General features: G+C 36.5%; 2 protein-coding genes across 7 annotated transcripts in view; one reads left to right on the forward strand and one right to left on the reverse strand.

Moving 5' to 3' along the window:
* The window catches only part of Drep4 (DNA fragmentation factor-related protein 4), a 100991-nt gene that overhangs the window by 44203 nt on the left and 29495 nt on the right, over positions 1-27293 (forward strand). For 2 of the 4 annotated variants that reach the window (XR_010856217.1, XR_010856218.1), the window contains exons 5-6: positions 9667-9749; positions 20437-20540. Coding sequence is in view for 2 of the 4 variants with exons in the window: in XM_067121955.1 (XP_066978056.1) it covers positions 9667-9691 (25 nt within the window). In the remaining 2 variants the exon portion in view is untranslated. Of the gene's footprint in view, positions 1-5644; positions 5783-9666; positions 11584-20436; positions 20541-27293 lie in introns of those variants that run through there. The other 2 variants (XM_067121955.1, XM_067121956.1) reach the window with 2 other exon arrangements.
* LOC136849049 (probable RNA-binding protein 46) overlaps positions 1-27293 on the reverse strand; it is a 52605-nt gene that overhangs the window by 2230 nt on the left and 23082 nt on the right. For 2 of the 3 annotated variants that reach the window (XM_067121950.1, XM_067121948.1), the window contains exons 2-7: positions 15718-15886; positions 12363-12513; positions 11594-11696; positions 8920-8991; positions 6699-6810; positions 5636-5821 (exon numbers count right to left, since the gene is read on the reverse strand). In XM_067121950.1, the coding sequence (XP_066978051.1) occupies positions 5636-5821; positions 6699-6810; positions 8920-8991; positions 11594-11696; positions 12363-12513; positions 15718-15886 (793 nt within the window). The remainder of the gene's footprint in view (positions 1-5635; positions 5822-6698; positions 6811-8919; positions 8992-11593; positions 11697-12362; positions 12514-15717; positions 15887-27293) is intronic. The other variant, XM_067121949.1, reaches the window with a different exon arrangement.

Raw genomic sequence — 27293 nt, forward strand, 5'->3', positions numbered from 1 at the left:
CTGCCAAACTCCAAAGCCTGGTGTGGATAGAGGGATGTCTTACTAGGGTGTTTTGAGGCTAGGGGATTATTATTGTTACTTCCAGACATGTTTGTTTAAAGATAACTGGTTTTAAACGGTAGAAATAAGGAGAGATCAGAGATGCTTTGTGGTAAGTAAGGCATAATAAGGAAAAATGTAAATGAAAGACCTTATAAAACCTACTTTGGTCACATATAGAAGCCATTTATTGGCTTTTCATTGATACTGATATTGAATACAAGAAATGGGAAGAATGAAAAATTGGAGAGATAAAAGTTTCATGGTTAAGGGTGAAGAATGCAAGGAAAGTAAAAAGAGAGGCTGTAACTCTTCAACAGAATACATTAAATGCAATGATAAAGAGAGCAGAAGCAATAATAAACAGATAATGACCACTTAACTCAGTATTTAAATGGGAAGAATGTATCCTGTCCCGAGTGTTTGAGCAGTCCATTCCTCTGCTTCTAACTTCTGCCACTCTGACTGCATGTTCTCTAGACAGCCCCCCACCTTGGTCTGATGTGAGGATGGAGGAAAAGTCCCAACTTATCTCGTGGCCTCTCTCTTTCCCATCTTGTTACGCTTCCCAGGACGGAAGGGTAGGGAGGTACGGAAGGACTGCCTTCCTTCCTCTTGTGATCTTCCTTGCATGGCTGGAGGGCCTTGCTGTCGAAAACGGGGCTGAAATGGTTGTCTCGGTGGCCTCGTAGGTCTACTTTGGCCCACTATACTGAAGGGTGCCCACTTGAAGCTGCCTTGAGTTAGGTTGATGACAGTCTGTCTTTGGCATTTTCCTTTGTCGGTTATAGCCTGGTTTAACCGTTCTGGAGGGAAGAACACTGACTCATCCATAGGGGGCTGTTCCTTAGATTAGGCCAACTATCTGTTGAGATGTGTCTCTGTGTCAATGACAGGAGGGGCTCTCTCCTTTTTAGTAGGGTATTAGCCACTTGTTTTGCCACATAAGACAAGGCTTTTCCTGCTGGTGTCATACACTCCTTAATAACATGCCACTTTTCAGGTGGTACGGACTCTTTTTATCTCCATCATCATTGCCCCTTGGAATTTGTCGAGCCAGGAGATGGCCCTCACTGCCCTTCCACACTAGTTCTAGATTCGCCATTTCACAACTAGTGAATCTGGAGCCCACCTGCTGTAGACTGTCCAAGGGGAGGTTACCCGACAACCTGCAAACTGCCACATTTACATTCCTGGGAAGGGAGGTGGGTTTTTCCAGAACAGTATTTAGCTTGTCAAGGAAGTGGAGTGGCTAGTAATTTTTGGGACCTGGAAGAGGCTGGGGAACCTTCCTCCCCCACATTTAGGTTGTCCAACTCCTTTACTATGGTCCCAATCAATGGGGACCAAGGCAGTCAGATGGTTAGTTTGGTCTGTGGGGTGCTCTCCGCTATTTGTTCCATGAAGGAGAAGTTGGGACCGTCATCGGGTGTTTCGCTCTCTGGCTCTGGAAGGCCTTGTTCCATGCAGGAGAAGTTGGGACCGTCATCGGGTGTTTCGCTCTCTGGCTCTGGAAGGCCTAGCTTTCTCCGTATCTTGAGGATGAAGTCGGCAAAACTACACTCTTCCTCTGGTAGATCCTGAAAGGAAAGGTCCACTTCCTCTTCTAAGTCTGTTGGATCTAGCTGACTTGATGGGTCAGGTCTCTCCCAGACTCACTCCTCTTCGTTGGGTGTCCGTCTGGTCCCCATAGCCGTGGAGAAGCTGAGCCGGGTGTGTCACGATGTCTGCTAACCCATCTGGTTATATGTCGTCTTGACCGGCAAGGGGGAGAACGGGAACCTGGTCTACTGTGGTTATCCCGAGTTATGACCATTCCCACGACGTGTCTCCTGTAGCTGAAAGGGGATGTATGTCCAACTTTCCGTTGGTCCGCCTACTCGGTGTCCTGTAATGGGACTGGTGACGAGATGGGTGACATTCTTCATCTTTCCGATCATCTGTGGGTCTGTGGGCTGCTTCTGGACTGTGAGCGAGAAGTCCTGGATCAGCGTCAGGACCAGTGTCGGGAGGGCTGACAGCTTTCTCTGTCCCTACTTATATGTCAGGGAAGTAACCTTCCTTATCACACTTCTAGAACGTAGCTGGAAGTTTCCCGGATAGGTATTGTGACCAAAAGTTCTTCCATTGCCTCCAGTGACTACGTTCTGACATGGTCGAGGAATGTAAGCCACTCCTTCTAGAGAAGTTTCTTGTCGTGGAGGAAGGATCAGGCCCTTTTTGCTTCCTACGCTCTGGAGAATGTCTATGAGAATGGTCTGATTCTGTACAGGTAGATCTCCATCTCCTCCAGCCGTTGAATGGCTCTTCCATTCTCCTTCTGTATGCTTCCCAATGGGCTGGGACAGGTTACAGTATAGGGAGAGTCTGGTCTGATGTCTCCCACTTGTGCTCTGTTCGCTCGGTGCCATGTTATTGCTATCCTGAAATTCTCTCTTAAGGACCTGCCACAGGGATGACAAAGTCGGACGTGGTTTCTTCTTGTGGTCAGGGGGAGGGGGAGGAAAAATACTCCTACCTGGTGTGACAGGTAGCAGAGATGGCGTTTGTGTCGCCAGTGATAGGATGGGAGAACGAATGAACAGGGACGGTTCTCTGGAGACCAGAGTAGGCTTCTTCCTCCTTTTCTTTTGTATTTTTCCCGCTGGGGAGACTGCCATAATCCCTACATGAAAAACACACGGATTAAGGACGGATGGCCACAGCTGATATGAATTTTCCACAAGGTTTGTCTTTGCCCGGGCACCGCTGTGCCTCGGTCTTCCCATTCTCTTCCATGGTCACAGGAAGGACGGAAACTCGGGTAACTCACGGGAACGTAGCAGTAGGACTCGAACACATAAAGAAGAACCGGGATAGGTTTCCTTTCTCTTCCAATGCCACTAGAAGAAAGAGGTTCTCTAACACTCACATGTGTGGGGGAACAAAGGCATGAGACCCTGATCACTGATTACTGCACCAGCTATTTCTCTGAGAATAATAAAAGTACTGTAAACCTCACAGAACGACACTAACAACTGCAGTACGTCTCTAATATGTTTTAGTTACGTTATTAAATTTGTTCCACCAAACAAAATGACTGAAAACTAAGCACTGTTTTCGTGTTCAAGAACAACTCAGCATGACTGAACAACTGCCCCTGATCTCATGTGCAAGCACTCAAGTGGGGGACCCTTTGTAACACAAGGAACACTATCGATTCTCCTCATGGTAAAAAAAAAAAAAATATCTCATACTCTAGGAGAAAGGGATATGAAACCCCAAAACGCACAAAATAAGAGACAACTACACAATTGTGACGAGTCTAACAGCATGTCCATATGTAAGCAAGGTTGGAAAGACAATGGACAAATGGAGGGCAGCTTGGGTCAACCTAGGGGGTTCCAGGTAGCGTCAGGATTTTGTTTTTGTAAAGAAGAGTTTAAAACAGCCGAGCATCCACATATGAAAATAGGGTAGTATAAAGTATACATGTTGGAACAAACTTCATTTACAACAGGAATAATTGTTTAATGGACTTTATTCGTAAACATCATGCTCATGTTATCGTATAAGCAACAGTGTTATACAGAGGAACAAAAGTCATTTTTTAAGAATAATCTACTTACAGATGTCATACACTGCAAATCATAATTTATCAGACATAAATGTTTTTTGGTTCTTTAGTAAATAATAAGATATGAAACATTATAAAGATTTCTTTTGGTTGGTCAAAATTTGTCAAATGTAAAATAAGATATATTTTTTAAACACATTTCATCCCCAATTCCTCTGACAGTTTGTTATTTAAGAGCTCCTAGCCTGTGTGCTAGCTGGCTTTATGCATATATATGAGCTCCCAGCTAGCTCAGCTTTTGAGGTTTTATCTTCCTTGGTTTTACCAGTAACCCTGATAAGCTACTTATCAAATTTGAACAAGATCAAATGTCAATAGAACAGCAGCTTAAATATGAAATGATACCTTATTAATGACAGGCTTTACTAGAGTGTTAGTTTTATGATACCATTAATTTTTATGTAAATTTCTCTGTTAGCCATATTTTTATTTGACAATATAGTATTTGATACAAAACCATCATTTACCAGCAAATAAAAGTATCATGCAGCAATTAAAATCTTACATGACATCACATTGTCTAACAAAGAAACTTCTTGCTACTGATTTTCTAGAACTACATAATTTTACAGTACTGTACTGCATGAGTTATTTTGCATCTTAATTTGTAACTTCACTGATTAATATACTTCAGTCATTTGATTAGAGAGGAAATCACTGTCATATCATCTCTTCCCTTGTAAGTGGCATTAACAATTTGATAAATGTACACTCAGCAAGAAAAGTGAAGATACAGTTTTTTTAAATCTTCGGACATATATTGCTCAATAATGTGACATCTGGCAACTTTAGAAAGGGGAGGAGCTTCAGTCTTACTGTGTTGGTTTCTTGCTTGACCTCCTATAACTTTCAATCATATTCTACGATTCTGACATCATTGATACTTAAATGCAGTAGTAAGCTTTACAGTATTCGTTCAAGTTGTAATTTGCAGCGACAGTTCTGAGCAAAATAAACATTTTTCGACATAACCTAGCAATTAACCTTACACAAATGAATTTATGTAACCACAATGAACGGAATGCTTGCATAATCGGAAACGCGATCTCCCATAGTGAAATCAAGTCAAATTTGAGCAATGGCCAAGGAAAAACGTGAGGAACAATAAAGGAACGAATGCAATGTTACGATGAGAGAGAGAGAGAGAGAGTTGCTGTTGTGTAAGCCTAGGCCTACAGTATATGTAGAGCTACTTATTTCAATATTTTTTTTCTGTTAGAGATTGAGCGATACTATATTTGTATAGTATGTTTTAGCAATGGAGAGAGAGAGAGAGAGACTATGGTAACGTCAAGAAACATCCAGTTACTTGTGTTTTCCCGCCGAAGTGATCCACACATCATAGAGAACGCTCTTGTGGATTTAAATAGATTTGGTCAACTTACCGTAGCTGTCGCAACATTTACTGCCATTAATTCCAGGTGACTTTTAACACCGTGAAATACAAATATGAATGTGTAAAAATTAAAGAAATTATCATTATCTCGTATGATGATGCAATAATAAGCCTGTCCATAACGGAATACGAGTAAATATTGCCGTTCTGATAAACAGTACTACACCGAGATATCCACACACTATCTTTTAGATCTCTATGAACGAAGTCATCTGAGAAATTCTGATTACTTCGGACATGCATGGTGTTTTTAAGTATCTGAACGTTTTTGTTTTGCAGATTTAACGTATATGATATAATTTGCATTGTATTTTCATATTCTAGAGTAAATTTACCGAGATTATGTGTTTTCTGTAAGAAAAAAATTAAAATTCGATGAACGAAATCCAAAGAAAACTGTATCTTCACTTTTCTTGCTGAGTGTACATGTTTATATTTAAGGCAAAATGATTTCAAAGTGTGGGGACAAAGTGAAATAACTTTACAGTGTTACTGTATATAGAGTTACTGTATATACTGCACTGAAATTCAAGGACATAAATAAATTGTGTTTTGACTAGTTGTACTGTATTTTGGTACCATACCTGCAACAGGTGCAGAGGGCACTAGATAAGCTCCAGCAGGAACTGCAATGTTTTGTGGATTGGCTGCTGCAACAGGAGGAGCCATAAGTGGAGTTACACCCATCGAAGGTGTCATGAAATATGGAGCAGCAGAGATGGGGGGCCCACGAAGAGTTTGACTTGCTTGAAGTAATCTTGTGTTGGCTGCTAGAGATTAAGAAAATAAAAAAAAAAATTACAAGATGTTCATACACGAGTACAGACCAGCATAAGGTATTCCTGATAACATTAAATGATGTATTTTATTGTATACAATACCAGTTGTTAACTTTCATTAAAGCATTTTTATTGGCTGTTGGGTGAGTAAATTATTGGTAATGAGAAACTTTTACAGAAAGTTTCCTGATACTAAAAGGAGATAAAACACTGCACTATAATAATTTCATAATAGTATGTACAGTACTGCAACACATTATGTACAGTCCCTTTAATGTAGACCTCTACAGTAAAATCAACCATATTACTGATAGGAACAGAAAATGTCTATCCAGAGAACAAAAGTGTTCCAAATCTGGGTTAAGAAATGGTAGAACTTGTATATTGAGAAATGGTTCTGTTGAATGAAAGCCCTGCAGTTTACATGCTACTAGTACTGTAGCTGAGAAAGTCTGCATACTTGAGGCTAAAGGATGAAAGATTAAAGCGTTGACATTTAGGGTGCATTGGCTAGAGTATATAAATTGTGGCAGAATTTATTTCAGAGCTGAATTTGTGTGTATGTACATACATACATACTATACAGTACATATAGTTATAGTGTGTACTCATTTTGCATACCATTTTGTGTTCATGCCCTTAAACATGTATGAATTTGACAATTTATCCTGTTTTTGATTCAGTGATATGCATATATAGGCATCATAAAAATACAGTACTGTGCAGTACAGTAGTTAACTACCACTTATGTCATTTTAAACCTTTACAGTGTTGACCTACCAGCTTATTAAGACCTGTGGCCAATGAATAAGTATTACAGTACACTAATGGGAACATAATAAATTTAAAGATTATTTGTTATAATTACCCAACTGACGTAAACTGTGATCTGATGCTGAAGTTCGAGAATCATCAAATGCCCCAGCCATTTTTTCAGAGTCAAAATAGGCAGCTCCATTTGAATAGCTAGGAATCAGAACCTGCAAGTCATTGAGAAATCACAAGATTACAAGCCTGACACTACCATTATGTTTTATTACTTGCCTGTTTTCTAAGAAATAATCACAATATGAATGATAATTATTAAGGCAGCTGAAACTTCTTTTGAAAGAATAAGTACACTACTACTGTCCCAAAAAAAGTGAGGGCTTATGTCTGAATGGGAGAAGTGAATGCCCAAAATGATATTTAAATATTATTGTTGAATATACACAATAAACCCTGTCCCACCGTCCATCCTGGCAGGAGCCTTGCAACCAAATCTGCAGAGTTTTGCAAGTCCTTGTGGAAAATGAGTACAGTATAGTAATTCACCATTAAACAGAGGTTCTTAGAGCTGCCAGTAAAAGGCACAATAACACCAACTAAACCTATAACCAAGACAGAGAAGACCAAGCTCTTTTTATTATGTGAAACATAATGAAAAGAAACAAAACCAAATTTTAATAATTTTATCCAAAACCATAAGAGAAGACCTAATGGGGAGAAAATTATTAGTAACCCAGATGTATTACGTAATGTGACAGATAATTGTCATCTCACAATCATGGAGGCCCTATTGAGTCTCATTTAATTTGCGTGATGTTAAAACATAACATTGTATGGATAACTGAACCCTTGTTCATGTCAATGCTTCTGTGATTAACATTCTAATATTGTTCCTCTGCCTTTACAGTAATGTTTGAGAATTTGGTAATTGATACACTCAGGCCCACCAGTCTTTTTTATTAGGTGTAGGATTAGCTTAAAAGGATCCCATCAGGGATTTTTGGTTAGGTCTGCCTCTTTATGTGCTGAACATATTTCTCCTCTAAGCATTCCCATAATATCTGTTGCACTAAAACTTAGGCTTTCACAAATAACCATTTTGACCATCTAAAAGGATTAGAAGTGAATTAATTATGTAAAATTTTCAGCATCAGTGAAAAGCCACAGTTTTCATGAAGAAAAGAGCTGGGCTGATTGAAAGATGGCCAGTGTAAGTGTTCTAAGCATATTTAAGGTAGGCTAGGTTAGGACTGAGTAGGTATTTTTAGCATGTTTATGGTACAATAAGCTAGGCTGTTGTTTGTTAGTAAAATAGAAGCAGATATACTGGTTATTTTCGACCTACAATATTTGCTCTTGACGATAGGTTTTCAGAGCCTAGCCTGATTGTAACTCGGTGAACATCTGTATTCTCTCCTTGTATGCATTGTCATTCTTATATCTGGGGAGGCTGTTTACATACCATTTTTCTTGATACAGAAAATGAGTCTTTCCATCTCACCAGTGACCTACATATTATGATTCACCTCGGCTCTTTCATAACGTTACAGCTCTCTTCTTACCATGAGGCTATTACTTCAGGCAATGCTCTCAAGATACTGTAATTGAAACCATGTTTCACCATCACTTGCTCAGCTTTGTTTTATATTCCAGAACTGTATGTATGTACTGTTAAGAAAGACATGGCACAGTATTAAGGTATTCTACTTGCAGTTACCACAAAAAAGTGTAAAAAGATATGAAAGGTGAAATGTCTGCAAATGATCTGTTGGTGTTCCATCCACACAAATGTTTTGACAGTGCACAGATTAGCTAGAAGTCTTATACCATAAAAGATTACACACATACAAACAAAGTACTTGGTAGTAACTAAAGAGCAGTTCTTTTTGGGGCAGGGAGAGTAAAGGAGAGTAAAGAAAAAGCAAATACTGTATATCAGTTTTCCATCTGTGTTCCCACATTATGGAACTCCTAAAATGACAAACATCCACTGAAGTTACCATGATTTCTTCTTAAGTACAATTAAGTAGTTTCACCAGATCATTGATTCAAATTGACTAATCTCCAAAGGCTGACCTGAAAGATTTGTTCCCTAACAAAAGACAACTGGGTTGAATGTGTTAATGAATATTTATAGCAAAATAGAAAGATTACTAATGAAATGGAAAGAAGTAAGACAATGCAACTCGGTTTGGGGGCTAATGGATGCTACCAGACCTTTTGTTCTCTATATTTTCTCCACATTCTTTACAAAGGAGAATAAAGTTTTATTCATATGCATATTATGAAAAACAGCAGTAAATGTGCAAAAGTAAACTTACTTCTCCAGTTGCTTGATGCTGAAGTTCTTGCGGAACAAACACTGGAGCAGCAGTAAGACCCAGGATGTGGGACTGGCAAGAAAAGCAGTGCATCAAAATATTTTCAAAATTGTAATGAAAGTAAAAATATGCCATTTCTGAAAACAGAAATCCTTATTAGATGTTGCAATGACACTTCACAGAATTAAGTCAATCAACAAATTTTGGGCTTTTTTTTTTTTTATTTAGAAATATGTAGCCACTAGAAAAACCAATTGCAGAATGCCAAGTCAATCATACCAGGTGCTAGATAAGCTAGGTTACACATTGACATTAGCCTAATGGAAAACTTGGTCAGTAAAGTCATTTCATAAAAGACAGTTATACCATAATTAAAATTAAATTGTAAAATATAAAGGTAATGCACTCAAAAGGTGCTATAACTGGGTTGTCAGGGCTGTGCATTTCTTCCCAATAAAGATTTGGTATTTAATGTTGCTCTCAAGTTAATGCACTGTCTTGTAAGTAGACCAGAAACTAAAAGTTTTGAGACCATGTTTAATTTACAATTAAAAGTTAGCAAAGGAGTTGTTAGCTGACAGGCGAGTCATAGGTGAATGAAGACTACTGTATTTGACAAACATTCCCAATTTATGATCTTTGAAATATGATACATGATGTTTTCTAATTACATATGCATCAATGATACAAATAATATTTTGAAAGGTTTTGATATGTTCATATAAACAAAAATAGTAACTTTTGCAGATACCAGATTTTTTGCAAGGAGTAAACTGACTCATGGCTCTTAAGCTGCCTTGCCCATCCAACTGGAGATCACTATCAAATAGGTATGTGGTACTACAGATTTATTTTCCTGTTGTCATCCTTGGATTCTCTCCTAAGGTCCATATAATTTGAGCCACATCTAAATACAAGTACTGTAATGGAAAGGTGCAATACTGCTTGAAACCATTTGTGACACCAAAACTTTTCCTGAACATTATAGGTGTTTTACCACCATCACGGTACAGACTTTAGGGTGGCATCAAGATGTTAAGGTTTTCAAATACAGGGGTGAGAAAAATACCACCTGCAGAATCATGTATACATATATACCAGCTACAAGAGGACCTACAAGACATAAGATGAATCATGTTTCTGGGATGGAATTGCAGTCATAGGTTGCTAGTACTTCCAACATCGTTTTCCTAGTTTTAGTAATAGGAATATTATGTTTTAACTGTAGATTTTTGTGTAATTGAGGCCAGGCTTTGATAAATAAGATAGTGTGTTTATATAACTAGATGCAGAACATTGATAGAATGTCATTGTACCAGTCAAAAGTGTCTTGTTCACTTAAAATACCTTGGGAGGGCTCTTGACTAGACTATAAAATACTATTCATGACCAATTTTCCTATATTTTAACCATAGGGATCAGGAATAGGACAATGAGAGGTTTACTGGCAATTATGCTTTTCAGTTTTCAATTGTAATTCCTTTTTTTTTTTCTATACCTAAGCCATCACATTCTCATTTATTCCCTTTTCTTAATCCTTACCAACAAATATTCCCATCCGTGAATTTTGGATGCTCCTAATAAACTCCTTCCATTTCCATGTTTTTAATCTTAGCCCACTCTTCATCCAAGCCACTCCTCTCCACACCATTACATCCATATATTTTTACTTATACTCAGTACTAAAAAATAAAGTTACAAGTGCTTTTTTTCTCAGTTTTCTCTATCTCAAATATACTTATTATGGATTCAGCATTCTCATACAAAAACTATGTATTTGCCACAGTCAAGGCTATTTCCATAAATACACATCTCTTACTCCATACCAGTCAACAGTGCCATCTGTTTCTCTGTCATTTACATTTGTATTTAAATCACCTTGCTTATCCACTCCCATATTCTCCAAACCCAGTCAGGTACAATTTGGATCTCTACTGTATTCCCATTGAAACCTTATGACACTTTTGAATTGTCTTTGGGCAATGGCTTGTCTGGGTATAAGGCTGGCTTAATTTACGGCTGACAAAATTCTGGAGAAAGGTCTTGGGGAGAAGTCTGGGAGCATAGCTGCAAGAGATTATTTTCACTTTAGAAGTTCAAAAAACCACTTCAACAACATTCATATTTTTGACTGAGCATATTATGGGAATTCAATTACCTGCTCTACAATAACACTAGAATAAAAGGTTTTTTTCTCAACTCTAACCACGCAACATGCTCCAAAGATATTATCAGGCATGCGGCAACTATCTTGAAAACCTTTAGAAACTGCTCAGTGCAACTACACACACAGTACATAAATGGTATGCAGATTGTCAATTACTGTAATCATAAAGAAGAAAAAAGTTTTATGAGTAATCACTCAATTCAAGTTTATAATTGTTAAATGTGGTTATCAAGCTATTGTTCACAGGTGCTAGTCAGTAGGAGCGTCACTTCACATCTGTTTCTTTGGTAATCTAGTCAGTCTCGTATTTTCAATAAGGATGTGACAGTGCATGGAAAACCACACACAAACTTGTCGGCTTGGCCTTTGGTATGTACCAAGTGTAAGTCTCGAGCCTAAAAATAATTTGATGTGTACATTAGGTAAATTTAGCATTTTACTTTTTAATGAATTGCATGCCTCAAGAGACACTGCTGTCCTTGAAAAGTAATTTTTGATTCCACTTACTTCGTTATGCCTTGCTCGTGAAGTCACACTTCTTGGACTAGGATGCTGGACGCCCTGAGCACCAGCAGCACGGCGAACCTGGGGCATCATAATTAGAGGTTCCCTGTCAAGGAATTAGACATAAGTATAGGGCAAAAAAAAAAAAAAAAAAAAAAAAATAGTGTAATTGTTTAATTAAACACATCAAAATTACATGAATTACATTACTCAAAAATGAAAGTAATGGCCAACAATCTGATACAGTAACTAAGAAGAATGTGCAGCAGAAAATATTCTTCACAATCAACTAAAAGTACATTCAGTAGACTATGTTCAAATAATGTCTGATGTAAAGGAATTTGATTTAAGATAATAAATATCTGAGTGCTTCAATTTAAGTAATTATACAATGTGTGTTAAGTTAGCAAGACAACATACTTAACACTGATAAAAAAGGTTTCAGCATTTGCTTCAACCTAGGTATATTTAAGGCTTGCACTTTAAAATATGTTGAACATCAGTATACATTTTATGAAAATCATGTGAAAGTTTACCATGTAGGTTTTGACCTCAAAATCAATATTTTATTGATTAACATTTTCATTCGTTAGATCATGCTACTTCACTTTTCATCTTGAATATGCTCAAATGAATTTGAAAGCAGACAGAATGGGGTAACAATCATCAAATGTTTATTTATTTGAGTTGCATTATATAAAAAATTTTCACAAAGAAAATAATAATTATACTGTACTGTACACTGATCAGCAATCAGTACTTCAATACATACCCTGTAGGAGAGAGGTGAGGGATCAAAGAAGGCTGGTTGTGACCAGCACTAACCATGGAGCGCGCAAGGGCTTTGCGCTGCTGGTACTCTTCTCTGTTTTTGACAGGTTTTGCCCAGGTCACTTCCAAGTCACATCCGTGGACAACTCTCCCTAAGACAGAGATGGTTCAGCATTTTTTCAAGTGTAATACCAAAGGCAGTATCACAGTCGAAAAATCAAAATCAGGTTTAAGGAAAATCAGTTCTAGAAAAGATCAGTATTATGGTTATTATAAAACACTGTAATTTGAGTTACTACCAAATTTATTATACATAAGCCTAAGTGTGTTTTTATGTTTTATGTGTGTATGCAGGAACATCAATGTAAATATGGAATGGCCAGAAAGATAAGGTATTTCTCTTAGCAAGACTTCTCCATGGCAGTGAAGTCTTTTGAAAACTGACTACTATAGTGGATACATGCTTTAGTTGTGGTATCAAGACAACATTTCAAAATAGGGAAGTTATTACTCTTCCTCTAGAACTCAATATGTATTTTCCTTGCATTTGAAGCCTATCACCTACTTTTACATCAAGATTTTACTCCTTTTTTTTTTCTTGTTTTCATATCTTTCTAATCTGGTCTTTAGTCTGTGACAAACATTCAGTTGTGAGCCAAGCAAACCTTTGCATTAAAAAAGGAGAAAAAACTTTGTTCTATACTAATTACTGTACTCAAAACATCATTTGTAACCAAAATTGCACAAGCTAATATTTTGGTATTAGTTATTTAATAATTTTCTCTTATTTTTTTAAGTCTTGTTTGTTTATGATTTTATCACTGATCATTTGTTCTGTAATCAAAACATTTTCATATAAAGTGTGATTCCTCTATTTTTTTTATAATAACTTTGCTACCATTTCTATGCAAACCACATTTCTCACCCATTTCATTCTCTTCATGATACATTTACCACAGAAGCAGTTCACCCCAACAACTTTCACCCTTTTTATGATACTCATCACCTACACTTAAATTTCATAGAAGAGATTTGGCTGTAAAATCTCTTCATACATTCACACCTTTGCCATAGGCACCACAAGTCTCTTTCCAAGCTTCATCACACACTGCTACTTTCCCCTCCTTCACATGATCTGTAAAACACCTCTTCCCTCATCCTATCATCATCTGTTATATTTAATCGCAGATACCTGCCTGAACTTACAACTTCCATTCTTTCACTATCCACATTGTATCCATTGCCTGATCTTATGGTTTAGTGTTACCCTCAAAACTTTATTCTTTCCATCATTTGCTCTCAATTTTTATCTGTGGCAAACACTTTCATGTTATTTAAATAGTTTTATAAGTTTTTGTTCACTAGCCATAGACAGTACTGCATCATCTGCAAACATCAGCCATCTCACTTTCAGTTTCACTCAATTTCTTATTCTGCACATCTGCACCTTATTCAGAATTCTTTCTTACTTCTAAGAAATACACCAACTCTTTCACCAAACCATACTCTCTTTCATCTAAATATTTTAATACATTGTTTTCTTTTGCTGAAAAACCTTATAATCTCTCAACAAAAGCTTGTTATAGGGCCATGTATGCCACATATACCTTTTTCCTTTTATTTTCAGGCTTCTCTCATAGGTGATTAATAACACTTGATCCACAGACCCTTTCCCTGTATAAACTCGCATTCCACTTCCCCTATCAGTCCTTTCATCTAAACACTTACCCTGTACTTCAAGAATTCTTAGTCTAATAAATCACCTATACTCTTATACAATGAAATCATTATTTCCCTCGCCCATTTATCTACACTCTCTTTAATCCAGACAATTCTTTCACACCCTGGGTTACCACTCAACCACACTTTCACCACTGTACTACAGCATCTTACTTGTAATTCTATCAACTCCTGGTGGCTTCTTTTCATTTTTTCTCCCCATATGCTGGATCTCACCTACTCCTGATCAAATTCACTCATCTTAATTACATTTACAGCCACATTTTCATCTTTAACTTCTATCCATCTTAACATTTGCTTCATTCCAAATAGTAATTAACAGTGCTTCCAGCTCAGAAAGCATGCATTTTCCAATGTCAAATTTCTTCGTAAGACAAGACTGCATGCCCCATTTACAAGAACTCGATGCATATCAGTACTGTACAGTGATGCTATTTCTTATTGTGTCACCTACTTTACAATTAGATCATCGAGCACAACCACCCTTTCTCTTTCTTAAAACACATCCAGGCCCAAATTCACACTTTCCAAAAAAAGCCATCTTTCACTCATTCTTCCATTCATGACATAGTCATAAATACTCTCTAATATAACTTTCTGACTGCTGCACTCAGCCTTATCTATACTTCCCTCAAACTAAAATGTGTAGTGCTACCAATTCCCAGAATTTTCCTTATATTACAAGTACTACCCCTAACAACAAAACCAGACCCATTTGTATAATAATTTAACATGGTTGCTCCTAAGGAAAATTTGTAAACTGGACCCCTTCTATGTGTCTTCCTCATCTGCTTCTATTTATAAGTTTTTCATACCTCTTGTACATGCATTAACAACATGCAATCTCTGAATGGAAAAGAAGGAACCGTTAAAATAAAGTTGAAACTGTGTGCAATTTACATGCAACGCCCTATTTCGTGAATGGCTAGATGGCCAACTAGGCTCCACACACTATTGGTTGAAGCACAGTTTCCTTGCATTCATATACACTATGAGTAAGGATTTCATCCTGAGTTGCCATGCAATTACAGTACCAGCATGTACGCATGATGTCATTGGAAGTTTTCAGCATCAGATTTCTAACTGAATGGGCCACCTTCCTGAGTCGTGCTCTTTCAGTCTTGATATTTGCTTCAAACATAATAAATTCCACTCAGTACCAACTCCTTTAATGTGGGATAATGAAAGAGGAAGTTATTATTAACATATGGTATTGTAACTTGAGCATATGGGGGTAACCATTAGAATTTTTATTAGTTCTTAGAAACCATAATGATCTTCCGGTGACCCTCCATATATAATATATGTCATGCAAACTAAATAATAAATATGCGTTTGTGTGTGTGTCTGTGTAAAGTATGTTGCAGAGAGAAGTGAAAAATTGACCGTACTCTTTACCAGCAAAAATCAAAAGGAAAATACTAATTATTACTTAGAAAAATCACATGTCACTACTAAACGATCAAGGGCTAATGTTAAATCATATGAAAATCATCCCTAAAATCAATGAGGCATTACCCATGTTACATATAAAAGCTTTGTTATAAATAAAATAATTAATCAACAAAATTAAAATGTAAAGAACAGTAACGTATACTTTAAAGTGGATAACTTACCATTCAAAGAGGCCTTGGCAGACTCTGCTTGTTCTCTGGTGCTGAAGTGAACGAAGGCATAATCCTTCTGCTTCTTTACTCTTTCGACGCCTCCAATCGAGCAGCAGAGTTCTCTTAAGTCATCTTCAGTTGTGCACAGTGCCAAGTTTCTGATGTAAATCACCCTAACCTGTCAAGGAGTAACTAGTTACACTTAGTGCCTTGCCTATTTTGCAGTCATACAGAAGTGGGTGATTTACTGGCATCACAGTCAAAAGTGAAAACAAAACCAAAACATAAATGGTCAGTAGTTATGAGGAGACTGTTAGACTTAATTATTCAACTGTGAGAGCATCACTAAATGGAAAAAACAATAACGAAAACAGTTCAAATAAGTAGGGATATATCAGCATGAAAATCTGACATGTGGAAAGATTATTTAATAAACAACTTGAAAATCATTATTCATTTCAAGTAGATGTGCATTTATTTTAAGGCAAAATCATCGTTTTTCTCAAATAATTGTTTATTACAGAAATAAAACCTGCCAATACTTGTAGTTTTACATACTGAAGAATATATACATATATACTGTACTTAGGTTCCAATTTTTTTATGACTTTGGTAGGTCAGTCGCTACTGCCTTGGCCGGCCGGTCACTCAGGAGCCAAGGTTCATTCCTGGTATGAGTCAGAAATTTATTTTTGTGAAACATGCTCATGTGTTCATTGTTTTCACTCACACCCATATATATATACAGTATACAGTATATAAATATATATATATATATATATATATATATACACACACACACCCACACACCCACTCACCCACACACACACACACACACACACACACACACACACACACACACACACACACACACTAGCTAACAAACCTGGCACTGCCCGGGAAAAACTGAATGACAACCGATAAACTCTCTCTCTCTCTCTCTCTCTCTCTCTCTCTCTCTCTCTCTCTCTCTCTCTCTCTCTCTCTCTTTCCTGTTTAGATAGTTGCTTCAATTACATTGCCCAACATTTCTGACATTTTATATTTCACCCCTCCTCAACCCCGCTTCCTATCAAGGGCTGAACTTGGACTTAAAGGGCATCAGGAGTAGGATTATTCATCTCAGCGACCTCAAAAACTATGGATTAGACACTAATGTCTGTTGTTTTCGGTTATTTTTACTAATGTCTGTTGTTTTCAGGTTATTTTTACATGTCCACCCCCTTCCCACCCCCACCCCCTTTGGTGCCAGTGATGTCTTAGTCCCCCCAACAATATTCTTTTCCAGATAGTAAGTCAGTATGTATATCGAAATGAGGTACAATAAACCTGTAGAGTTTATTTAGTTACTAAGCCTACATGCAGAACCAGCCTCGTTTCACGGAAGCCCTTTCTACCCCCACCCCCTTTGGTGCCCTTTGGTGCTAGCAATGTCTTACCCTCACAGTATTCTTTTCAAGATAGTAAATCATATGTATACCAGGTTTGGCTGAAATTGCCCAATGCATTTCAATTATGCAGGAACACATGCACATATCCATTTATATATATTTATATATATATATATATATATATATATATATATATATATATATATATATATATATATATATATATATATATATATATATATATATATATATATATATATATATTGTTATGTGTGGGCTTTGGTTGATGAGTTTCTTAAATAAATAATGTAAGTTATGCAGCCCTGCTTTGCCAAGATCACACGTAAACTGTCAATTGAAGCTAAAAGTTACCCTCAAAAGACAGACAATTATTGGATTAGGTTGCCAGTTGAAACTCCATATGGAATAATGGATTACTTCAGTAAAAAAGGAATTACATTCAACCCCTTTTCATTACCCACCTAGTCCCAACAAAGAAAAATGTACTGTAATAGTGAAGGAAATCACATGAACCATTAGTCAGCACCTTCTGACACAGTCAATTTTCCCTGCTTCCGTAAAAAAAAATATAACTCCATGAATGTTTGTACTCTAGCAGATATCATACTCAGTTTAGTATTGGTACGGATATTTCTCTTCCAAACAATGGTGATCAGGATCCAAGGTTTGCCTGAAATTTACTTACACTTGAATAGCATATGCAATTCACTAGGCAATGGTCATTATTCATATACTAGATTTCATAAAAGAAATATGATTATACTGGGTTCTCTTGTAAATGGTGGCTGAAGGGGAAGCAATGGAAAAATTTAAGTACAGTGAAAGAGATACTAGCAAATCGATGAAAATCTTGTCAGTTCCAGACTTACCATTACATAGGTTGCTTGCGCAAAGTAACTGCCGATTGGCGTTCTCGAAGAACACTGGTTGTTGATTCACTGAGTAAAATAACAGATAGGAAAGGACAAAGGATAGAGTGCTCGGAGCACAAATACGTGCTCGTTTCACGATGGTAGGACTCTCTCTCTTGCGTGAGGTCAGGTCAGGGCTGCTGTTTGTCTAACACCAGCCCATAGCCCCTGTCAGTCTGAAAAATTGACAGAGACATTGCCGAATGCATAGGACAGGGAAAAAGGAAGCTTAAGACCACCTTCACTAGAGGTTACTTGATGAAAACCCTACCTGTTGGTTAGGACTCTAATGCTGACTTCTTCCCTGCTAAGTGTCACTTTTTTGAAAACACAGCCTAACGCCCTCGCCCGCATTTCTCTTAGCTTCGACAGAGACGCCTTCCTGTCTTTGTTAGAATGATTTTTCCCAATAAATAATTTAGAGAGGGCAAAAAGCAGAATATTTATAAAAATACATATATATGTATATATAATCTAATATGTCTTATGATATGTGAAAGTAGTATGTTTTCTGAGTTTTTTTGTGTTTTCTTTCGGATTTCTCATGTGTTGTGAAGTATAATGAGGTGATTTTGTAGTGTGTATGCTTTTGTACAATGCTTGTATATGTTTTCTTTTGTGATCATCATATATGGACTGAAATAACACCAATAATGTTTATGGGAGAGTCAGGTCTTACAAAGGGTTGGTTGGTTGTGTGATAAAATGAGGTACTTCTTCCTATAGGTTTTGTGTACAAAGCTGTGTGTGTTTAGGTGGACAGGATATGGGTATGTGAGAGAGATCGTAGAGGCCACTTATGTTATCAGTTAAAAGTGAGAAGGGGTGACAGATTTGAAAGCCGTGGTCAATTTAGAGGCAGGCCTATGTCGCTTTCTGACCCAGAGAACAAATTGTTTATTCCATAAAGAAAGAAATTCTGTTTATTCTGTTGTAGAGAAAGAAACTCAGTTTATTCCTGTTTCTTCCAGGGTGACCAATTTCTTCAAATACCTAGCTGGCAACCCAGGTTTAACCTCATAGTAGAATTTTGGTGGAATAAAGTCAGTACAGATAGAGAGCTGGTAGGAATAGGGTGCTTTCTCTCTCACCATGTAGAAGTGTGTAAAATTGTGGTTACTCCCCCAAGCATGTAAGTTTTGTGTACTGTTAATAATGTTTGATGCTCCCTTGGTAGAATCTAATATAAGAGAGAGATTACTGTAACAGGCCTAACAAAGTGTTTTTATGGGGAAAAAGGAGTTGTGTAATGGTGTGCAGAGATTGGTACAAGATAAAGTGGCATTTACTTATTTTTTACCATGGTAAAAAGTTGAATATGATTTTGGTAAAAAGTTGAATATAATCTCTTAAAAAGGTGAATGTAATCTTCGAAAAAGGTGAATGTAATCTTTAAACAGATTTTGCCTTGGTGAAATTATTGTTGATAAACTTTTTGTGCATTTTTACATGTTCTTGTCTTTACATGTATTTTATGTGTTCTTGTGTTTATAATTTCACAGTGTTACCCAATTTGTGTTGGTGATTTAACATTGATTTATTTAGCACTTTACTTGTGTTGATTTCATTTCTTAAGATTTCATTGAATACTTGTGCTGATTTCATTTCTTAAGATTTTCATTGAATACTTGTGCTGATTTCATTTCTTAAGATTTCTTTTTCAAATTTGTAGTAAATCTTAACAATTTGAATTTTGCTTAGTTAACGTAGCCTAAATTACTGATGAATATAAAGTTTTGTGAATTAATCTTGTTTAAGAATTAATTCAATCTTATGTTGTTTTCGAGTAGTAACACATTTTTTTGAGCTGGTGAACTCTATTTATAAATAAACTTCTGAACTTAGAAATAAATTTTTCTATTTAAAGTTTTAAAAGCACAGTGTTTCATATTTGACCACTTGCAAAGGTAAGTGATAGTCATGTTATGTTCTCCTTCATGATTTTGAAGTGAATTAGGACCAGGGAAACAATCATAGTTGTTTGATGGAGTGATCCCTTTCCCCTCTAGTATATTTATTGCTTAACAGGTGTTACCTCACTCATAACTTCATAAACTTAGATTGATTTTTCAAGTGATAAGCAAGTTTTAAGGGATTACTGTTACCTTTAGAGTGTTCAATCGTAATATTGTTATGAGGGTTCAGGTATCTGGCTGAAGTGAGGTAAATTTTTGGATTTAATAGCTGTGTAATAACCAGGTACTTTGATCACTTTGTGATAATATATACATATAAATTATACAGTATATTACCTTTACATGTACATTTTATTTTTCAACATTTAATATGAATGCATAATAATTCATACATTTGCATCCATAAATTTATATAACTTTTCAACTAAATTCAAGAAATTGAGTTCCGTGGCCCAGTTTCTTTTTAATTATTTTTATTTCTCTCTCCAGATGGCTGGATGGTATTCCAGGCTAAAGCCAAGTCACTAGGACAAAGAAGACAGTTGAAAGCCATTTTTGTAACTTGGATGAAGACAGTGGATACTGCAAAATTGGTGAGTTTCCATGAGTAAATATTTTCATGCTGGTGATCCCTGGAGTATTTACTGATATTTGATAAAACTGATATATTTGTGTGATGTCTGTCACAATACATCTTTTGGGTTGGATGAGTGCTTTGTTGCAGTGCTTTTACTGTCAATGTTCTGCTTGAGTTTTTGATTGGACGTGAATGTTGAAATGAAGTTAATCATTAGCGTTCCACTATTATACTAATGTAACATGGGACAGTGCTGAAAATAAGTGACTACCTAGCTATAAAATAAGGCTAATAGCGTTTTAAAGCGTCTTCGACGTGTCGTATGGTATTACGTAGGAATTCCAACCGGCTAGGAAGCATAAAAGTTTCACCGAATCGAATAAAAGACTTTTACCAATTAGCATAAAAGTTTCACTGAATCGAATAAAAGACTTTTACCAATTACCCCCAGAAACTGTTTAATGTTCTATGCCTGACAAAAGCAAATTATTTTTTTATATGACCCCTTTCTTGACGGTGAGGCCACGGTTTTCTGCACAGTCTCATCTCCTCTATACTCCTCTCTCTTGTCCCCTGAAATCGCCTGGAAGCCATCTCACCCTTCTTGCTATCTGAATAGATTTAGGCAAATCTTGCGTCACCTACGCATTTTTCACTGTGCTCAATGCATGCAGTGAATGTGCTTATAAATAGTCTTGCTATACATGTTTTCATATTGGTTAAAGTTTCAGTATTACACAGAAGGTTTACAAGGACCTTAAAACATACAGTTATCTTTACTGCTTTAAATAGAGAAAGTTTGCTAGTATTAAAAATATATATCAATCCCGATAAAATACTGTTCATCATTGCAAAGGAAATTTCCTCCTCATAGATACACGTACACGGAGAGATGACCTCAAACACTTTTATCAAGCTGTCAAATGCAATTACAGAGAATTCAGAATAAGCTGATATCGTCTGCCACCTTTCAAGATAAGAGAGAGAGAGAGAGAGAGAGAGAGAGAGAGAGAGAGAGAGAGAGAGAGAGAGAGAGATCATCTGTATCTGTAATAAAACAAATGATATCTGTAAAGCATATACTAATACTATCATAAAACATCAATCCCAACACTGATAAGACAGCAATAAAGCGTTACAAACCTCCCGATAACATACAAGGTCAGTAGGTGTTGAAGCCAGATCAGTTTGGATTATCTAAACCTACGCCTTCCAATTCATAGTAATTTGTAATCTGTTATGTTGTATTATGCTACTCTGTTCTGAATGGGGAGTAAAATGCCTTAATTCATTTAGTTTTCCCAAGAGGACAGGGTTTTACCTACGTTTCTGTTACCTTATATAAATAAATCTTCACTTTAATTTAAATCTGATTACGTGTTACTTCTTGTACTACGCCCGGTTGACGTTCCTTGCCAGGAGTTATTTTAATATACTCATGAGGTTACTTATCTCTACTTATTCGACCAATGCTACCTTAAACATAGACTAGATACCTTCCACCACCACTTCACTGACTACATGTATGTCAAGCTACATCCTCCATGAGACTTGTGACAATATAAATTAACGGATTTTATCAGCTCTTCAAGAGCAGGAAGCTCTCAGGCCCGTAGGGGGTTAGTGTTACTAAAGGGTGTTTGCAGCGCTCTTCGGCCCCAAACTGCATTAACTTAGCCTTTTACCTTACCGCCCATTCCACTTCCTCTCTTCAGTCTTGCTCTCCAACCTCTCTAACTGTTACTTCTTAGTACAACTGTGGGTTTTCTCCCATCATTTTCTAGATCTGTTTATCATTCAGTCCAACCACTGCAACTCCTCATTTCACTGTCTAGAGCGCTAAATGGTTGAAAGTACCCCAGTGCTTGGCATGATAGCCTAAATTATAAAATTAGTTAAATTAATAAGGAAGCTCTTGGAATATGATAGTTTTAAGATAATTTGTGAGAATAGAATATAGGATTTAGGCCAAAGGCCAAGCACTCTTAAACTGAAATTGACAGCAAAAAGGTTTGAAAGGTGTAACAGGAGGAAAACCTCGGTATCGAACGCACCTCTGGGTCTTTTTTTCATGTTTTTTTTTTCATTTTTGTTTGTGGACGTAGCGCAATCTCTTAAACCTAAGGTTTCTTGCATTGCCTGTGTTGACTTCTATGTTAAGAAGAGACTGTGTTGGCCCAGGGGTTACTGGCCAGCACAGCACAATTCATCAAGAATTTTGGTAGTCTTTTGATAATCTTTAGCCATTGAGGGAACCTACTATTTTTCCTGGAATGCACCGGTTTAGTTCTGAACGGTATTTTTGCAAAAAAAAAAAAAAAAATGTTAAATCGGTAAATTCATCAGCACCTATGACCACTGCTGAGCTGTGGACATCTCGGTTAAGCCAGTGTATCCCCAATGCCACAGCAGAAAAGGAACTGTGAACAAAGTGTTCACTCAACTGTAAAACAAAAGAACATGGCCGTACCACTAAAAAAAGTCTGAGAGTAATGGTAATCCTTCATGTAAAAAATTAATACAGTCAAGTTAACGGATAACTCAACTTCAAGACATAATTGCTATCAGCTGAACCACTGAACGTTGCAATGATAATTTGAAACCAAGCCACAAGATTTCACTCACCCTCATCGTTGCTGAAATGAATTAAAATCTAACATTTTTGGATCTATTACACCTATAATTCCTTCCTTAAAAGCTAGTGATTTGGAGCTGCCAACAGAACCCGATGATAAGATTTTGTGGTTTTGGCTGACATCCTTGTTCCTTATATTGTATATACTGTCCTGAGCTACTTGCACTAAATTTTAATTTCATTTGAGGACATTAAATATTTATAGACAGTGTTTAAGGGCACATGCTAAATTTCTGTATAACATTTTATTGTTTTGTTTTTTTTTTACTTTAAATAGTCATTTTTTTTTTAATGAGCAGTAATGATGTAACACTGTGCTTGCTCCAAAGGTAGTAATTACCTCTATGCTTTCAGTGTTCTTTTGAGTTGCTTAACTGTTAATGCTTAACCATCTATACAAGTTCCTTAGGTCTAGATACTAATTTCTTAATAGCAGGTAGGGTTAGGAAACTCGGAAGTACTTGTGATATCCTTCATATCTAACCAGTTGCATTCAAGAGGACCTCACCAATGGATATTCAAGACTCATTCATATAAACTTGTTGGTTGACCAGTATTTTTAAGGTCGTGTATGCCTATTTGGTTTCTTTCCTTCATATTCTCGTAGTGTTTCACAGGGTAATTTTTTTAGGCTTTAAGTGTTTGAGCTTCCCCAGTACTTTATTGACCGGTTTACTTTACATGATTTTCAGGGAAAAATCTGGGTTGGCAAGAGTTCCTTTCTGAAGCACATAGAAGCTATATGATAGTTGTGGACGGTAACTACATTGTCAAGTTGTCCCTCCGTCTTTATTTAATGAGACTTTCAGCAGAGGAGTTAAAGATAGTACTTGCTAGTAACTGCTACTGTGTTTTTGCTTTATAATCCCTTACGAATTATATTCTCGAGAATTCTGGGTGATCAGGTTAACAAGACAACATACATTTCTCATATGTTGATCGAATATCTTGAAGCTTTTCCTGCTATGACTTACGAATTTTGTTTCAGATTTCTGGCAGACAATGTTATTGTTTTCTTGGCATAAAATCATTAATGGTAATGATGGTTTAGTAAAGAGAACTTAAATAAAGTTATTTTTTTTTAAAAGATACTACTGTCTAAGCTGTACACGTTACCTTTTAGTAAGTTTTTTAGTGCTTGAAATCGCCCTTTCATTTGCAGAATTTACATGGTATTTCTAATCATCAAATAATGTTGCCAAATAATGTTGGTTATGAAAGTTCTTATAATTCTCACTTCAAGTGTTTCAGATCTTTTCTTTACCAATGTGAGAATAGTGTTTTATCATCTAGATTTCAGCAGCATCTCAGCTCTTCATTTTCTAAACAAAATTCCGCGAGTATTTTTTTTTTTTTTATTGTTTCCCATGCTCTGGTAGTAGGCCTAATAACTGGACCATGAGGGAAGATTTTCCTCTCTAATGCATCAGCGTCTGTAGATCTAAAGTAAGTGTATATTAGGCGTTTCACAGAGCGTTAACATATGTGTGCGTTCGTATGTGCGTGTGTCTACTATAATAAAACCAAAATGACATGAGCTCTCGGGTGGGGCAGTTTGGGTCCTCCCCACGTGTGTTTAATCTCCGCATAGTGCCAAATTTATAACAACAACAAAGAGATAACACCATTTCTCCCTTTACAGATATAAAATATCATCTTTTTCGTTGCGCAGAATTCTAAGTCAGTTACATAGGTTCACGACTGATAAAGTTTTTTATGCAATAACAAGAAACGGAATCACATTTTCTATCACCATGGCATACATTTTGGCGCTGTTGCCAATATTTCAAAAAGCCCCACGTGCGTTTAAATCCACGGATAAGCAGCATAAGACTGTCTCCAGGGGGCACTTTCAGTGGTCACAGTATGCTTGGAGGCATTTCCCTTTTCTACAAATACAGTATATTGATTTCATAATATCATAGGTAAAGAATAAATTAGTAAGCAAGGAAATATGAAATAAAGCATAACATGGACTAAGTTGGACGAGTGAGAAAATAAACACCTAGCCTATACAAACAGATCTCTCTCTCTCTCTCTCTCTCTTTGTTGGAAGAACAAAAACATCATATGCCACATCACCATTTTACAAAGTAATCAAGATATCTCTCATGTCCTCATTTACATTAATTATAAGATGAAAATGTTAAATATTTATAAATGGGCTATACATAGAACAGTAAATCTTGGTAAAAAAAAAAATATATGTTATCGTTCATAGGTTTTGCAGGGCTGAATAGGAAGGAGATTAAAATACCAGGAAATTAAAAACAACCCCTATAATCTTATAATTATAGCCTCAGGGTTTGTCTCAAAGACATTCAAAGGTCTGTCACACAAGTGTAAACACCATGCCAGAGGAGTCTTGACATTTTGGTTTGACCCTAGGCTACACAGTCGATTTTCCGGCACCTTCCGAAGTCTTGCCCGATTCGTGATTTTGCCGAACGATGCTGAGTTAGGCTATGTATTAGTGATTCACAAATACACCTCTCACTCGTAAATTATACACCTCTCTATATTTTTGGCCTGCTAAATCTGCACATCCTGTGCCTCGTAAGGGAAGTGAACTGATACCATTTTTAAAATAAATTAATTAGAAATTAAATGATAAATTGAAAAACGCACAACCTTCTTCATTAAAAAGTCACAACTGTTTGTGTATGCATTGTTTCATTACGGGATCCCAGTCATTTCTCTCATATCTACCATGGTAAAATTATATATATAAAAAATAAACAGATTTGGTGGGGTTTTTGAACAAAATGACACTCAGTCAGTTATTGTACTTAAGACGACAATACTTAAGACGACAATATATATATATATATATATATATATATATATATATATATATATATATATATATATATATATATATATATATATATATATATGTGTGTGTGTGTGTGTGTGTGTGTGTGTGTGTGTGTGTGTAACGTGACTATGTATGCTGAATAATACTCAAACAGGTGAACTCCGACTCTTTAAATAAGAAGAAAAACTTCTACAAAATTGCAAAATAAAAATCAGCAAATTTGGTTCAAAAGGTGTTGTTTTGATAGTGCCAAGGCAAAATACTAATTACTATGCAAACAGTGGTGTTAGGACGAATACCGTTTAGTAATATTCAGCGGTGTGCGCACCATGTTTCCAGATGTTGTTTTCAAATGAGTATCTGTATGTAGTGGGAGACTTCCTGTTTTCGCTTTTGTGTTATCACTTGATAGCTAGCTCGCTAGTGATGGGTAAACTCTCTCTCTCTCTCTCTCTCTCTCTCTCTCTCTCTCTCTCTCTCTCTCTCTCTCTCAGCCGTAGCTACGATGTTATTGGTTCATTTAGGTTTGCCAGTTGTCCCGGAATTTGTAAACAGAAATGCAAGTTTGCTGTTCAGATAAGTGTCTAAAATGGACGGCCAAAAAAGTAGAACATTAGACCCAATATTTGTTTTTCCCTCCAAGAAGATGATGAACTGTTTGTCTGTTTAATTGTTAGTTGTGAAAACATTTAAGGGAAGAACAAAGCCAGATAATTCACTTTTGGCGAGTCTCTGTATAATTTTGAATTTTCGTCAGAATGCACCAAATTCGTTCAAAATCCGTTTATCCGTGTTCGAGACATTTCGTTATAAACAGACAAGGGTAAAGGCAAGTATGCGATCACAGTTGTTATTGTTAATACACTCATAAATTCGCCAGTGCATCAAATAATAACGCAAAATTCAAGTACAATAAATTTGACTAATATGCGAAGAGGACTATGATGGAAACGCTTGAAGATTATAATTAATCATTATCACATTTATGGGGGGTTTGTAATCTCTAACTGCTGTTCTTGGTTGCATAATACAGTTATTATTCAACAATCCCAGAACCTCTGAAAATCAAAAATTGTTCAGTGAGTCCCGGATGTTCTTTGCGAAATGGAATAAATACTTTCGCAGATGTACTGGAATTAATGCCTCACGAAAGGATAACTTTATACAAATGCTCTCTCGCTTTCCTTCTCTCAGCTTACAGAATTTTGTAATATGCAAACCGCAAACTATGTGATGAACACAATGTGGCTCATTGTTAAAGATTAACTTTAAACTAACCTGCACATCGTTCGAATGCATATAATGTGGAAGCGTTT

The sequence above is a fragment of the Macrobrachium rosenbergii genome, chromosome 20 (genome assembly GCF_040412425.1).
Source record: "Macrobrachium rosenbergii isolate ZJJX-2024 chromosome 20, ASM4041242v1, whole genome shotgun sequence".
NCBI classification, from domain to species: Eukaryota; Metazoa; Arthropoda; class Malacostraca; order Decapoda; family Palaemonidae; genus Macrobrachium; species Macrobrachium rosenbergii.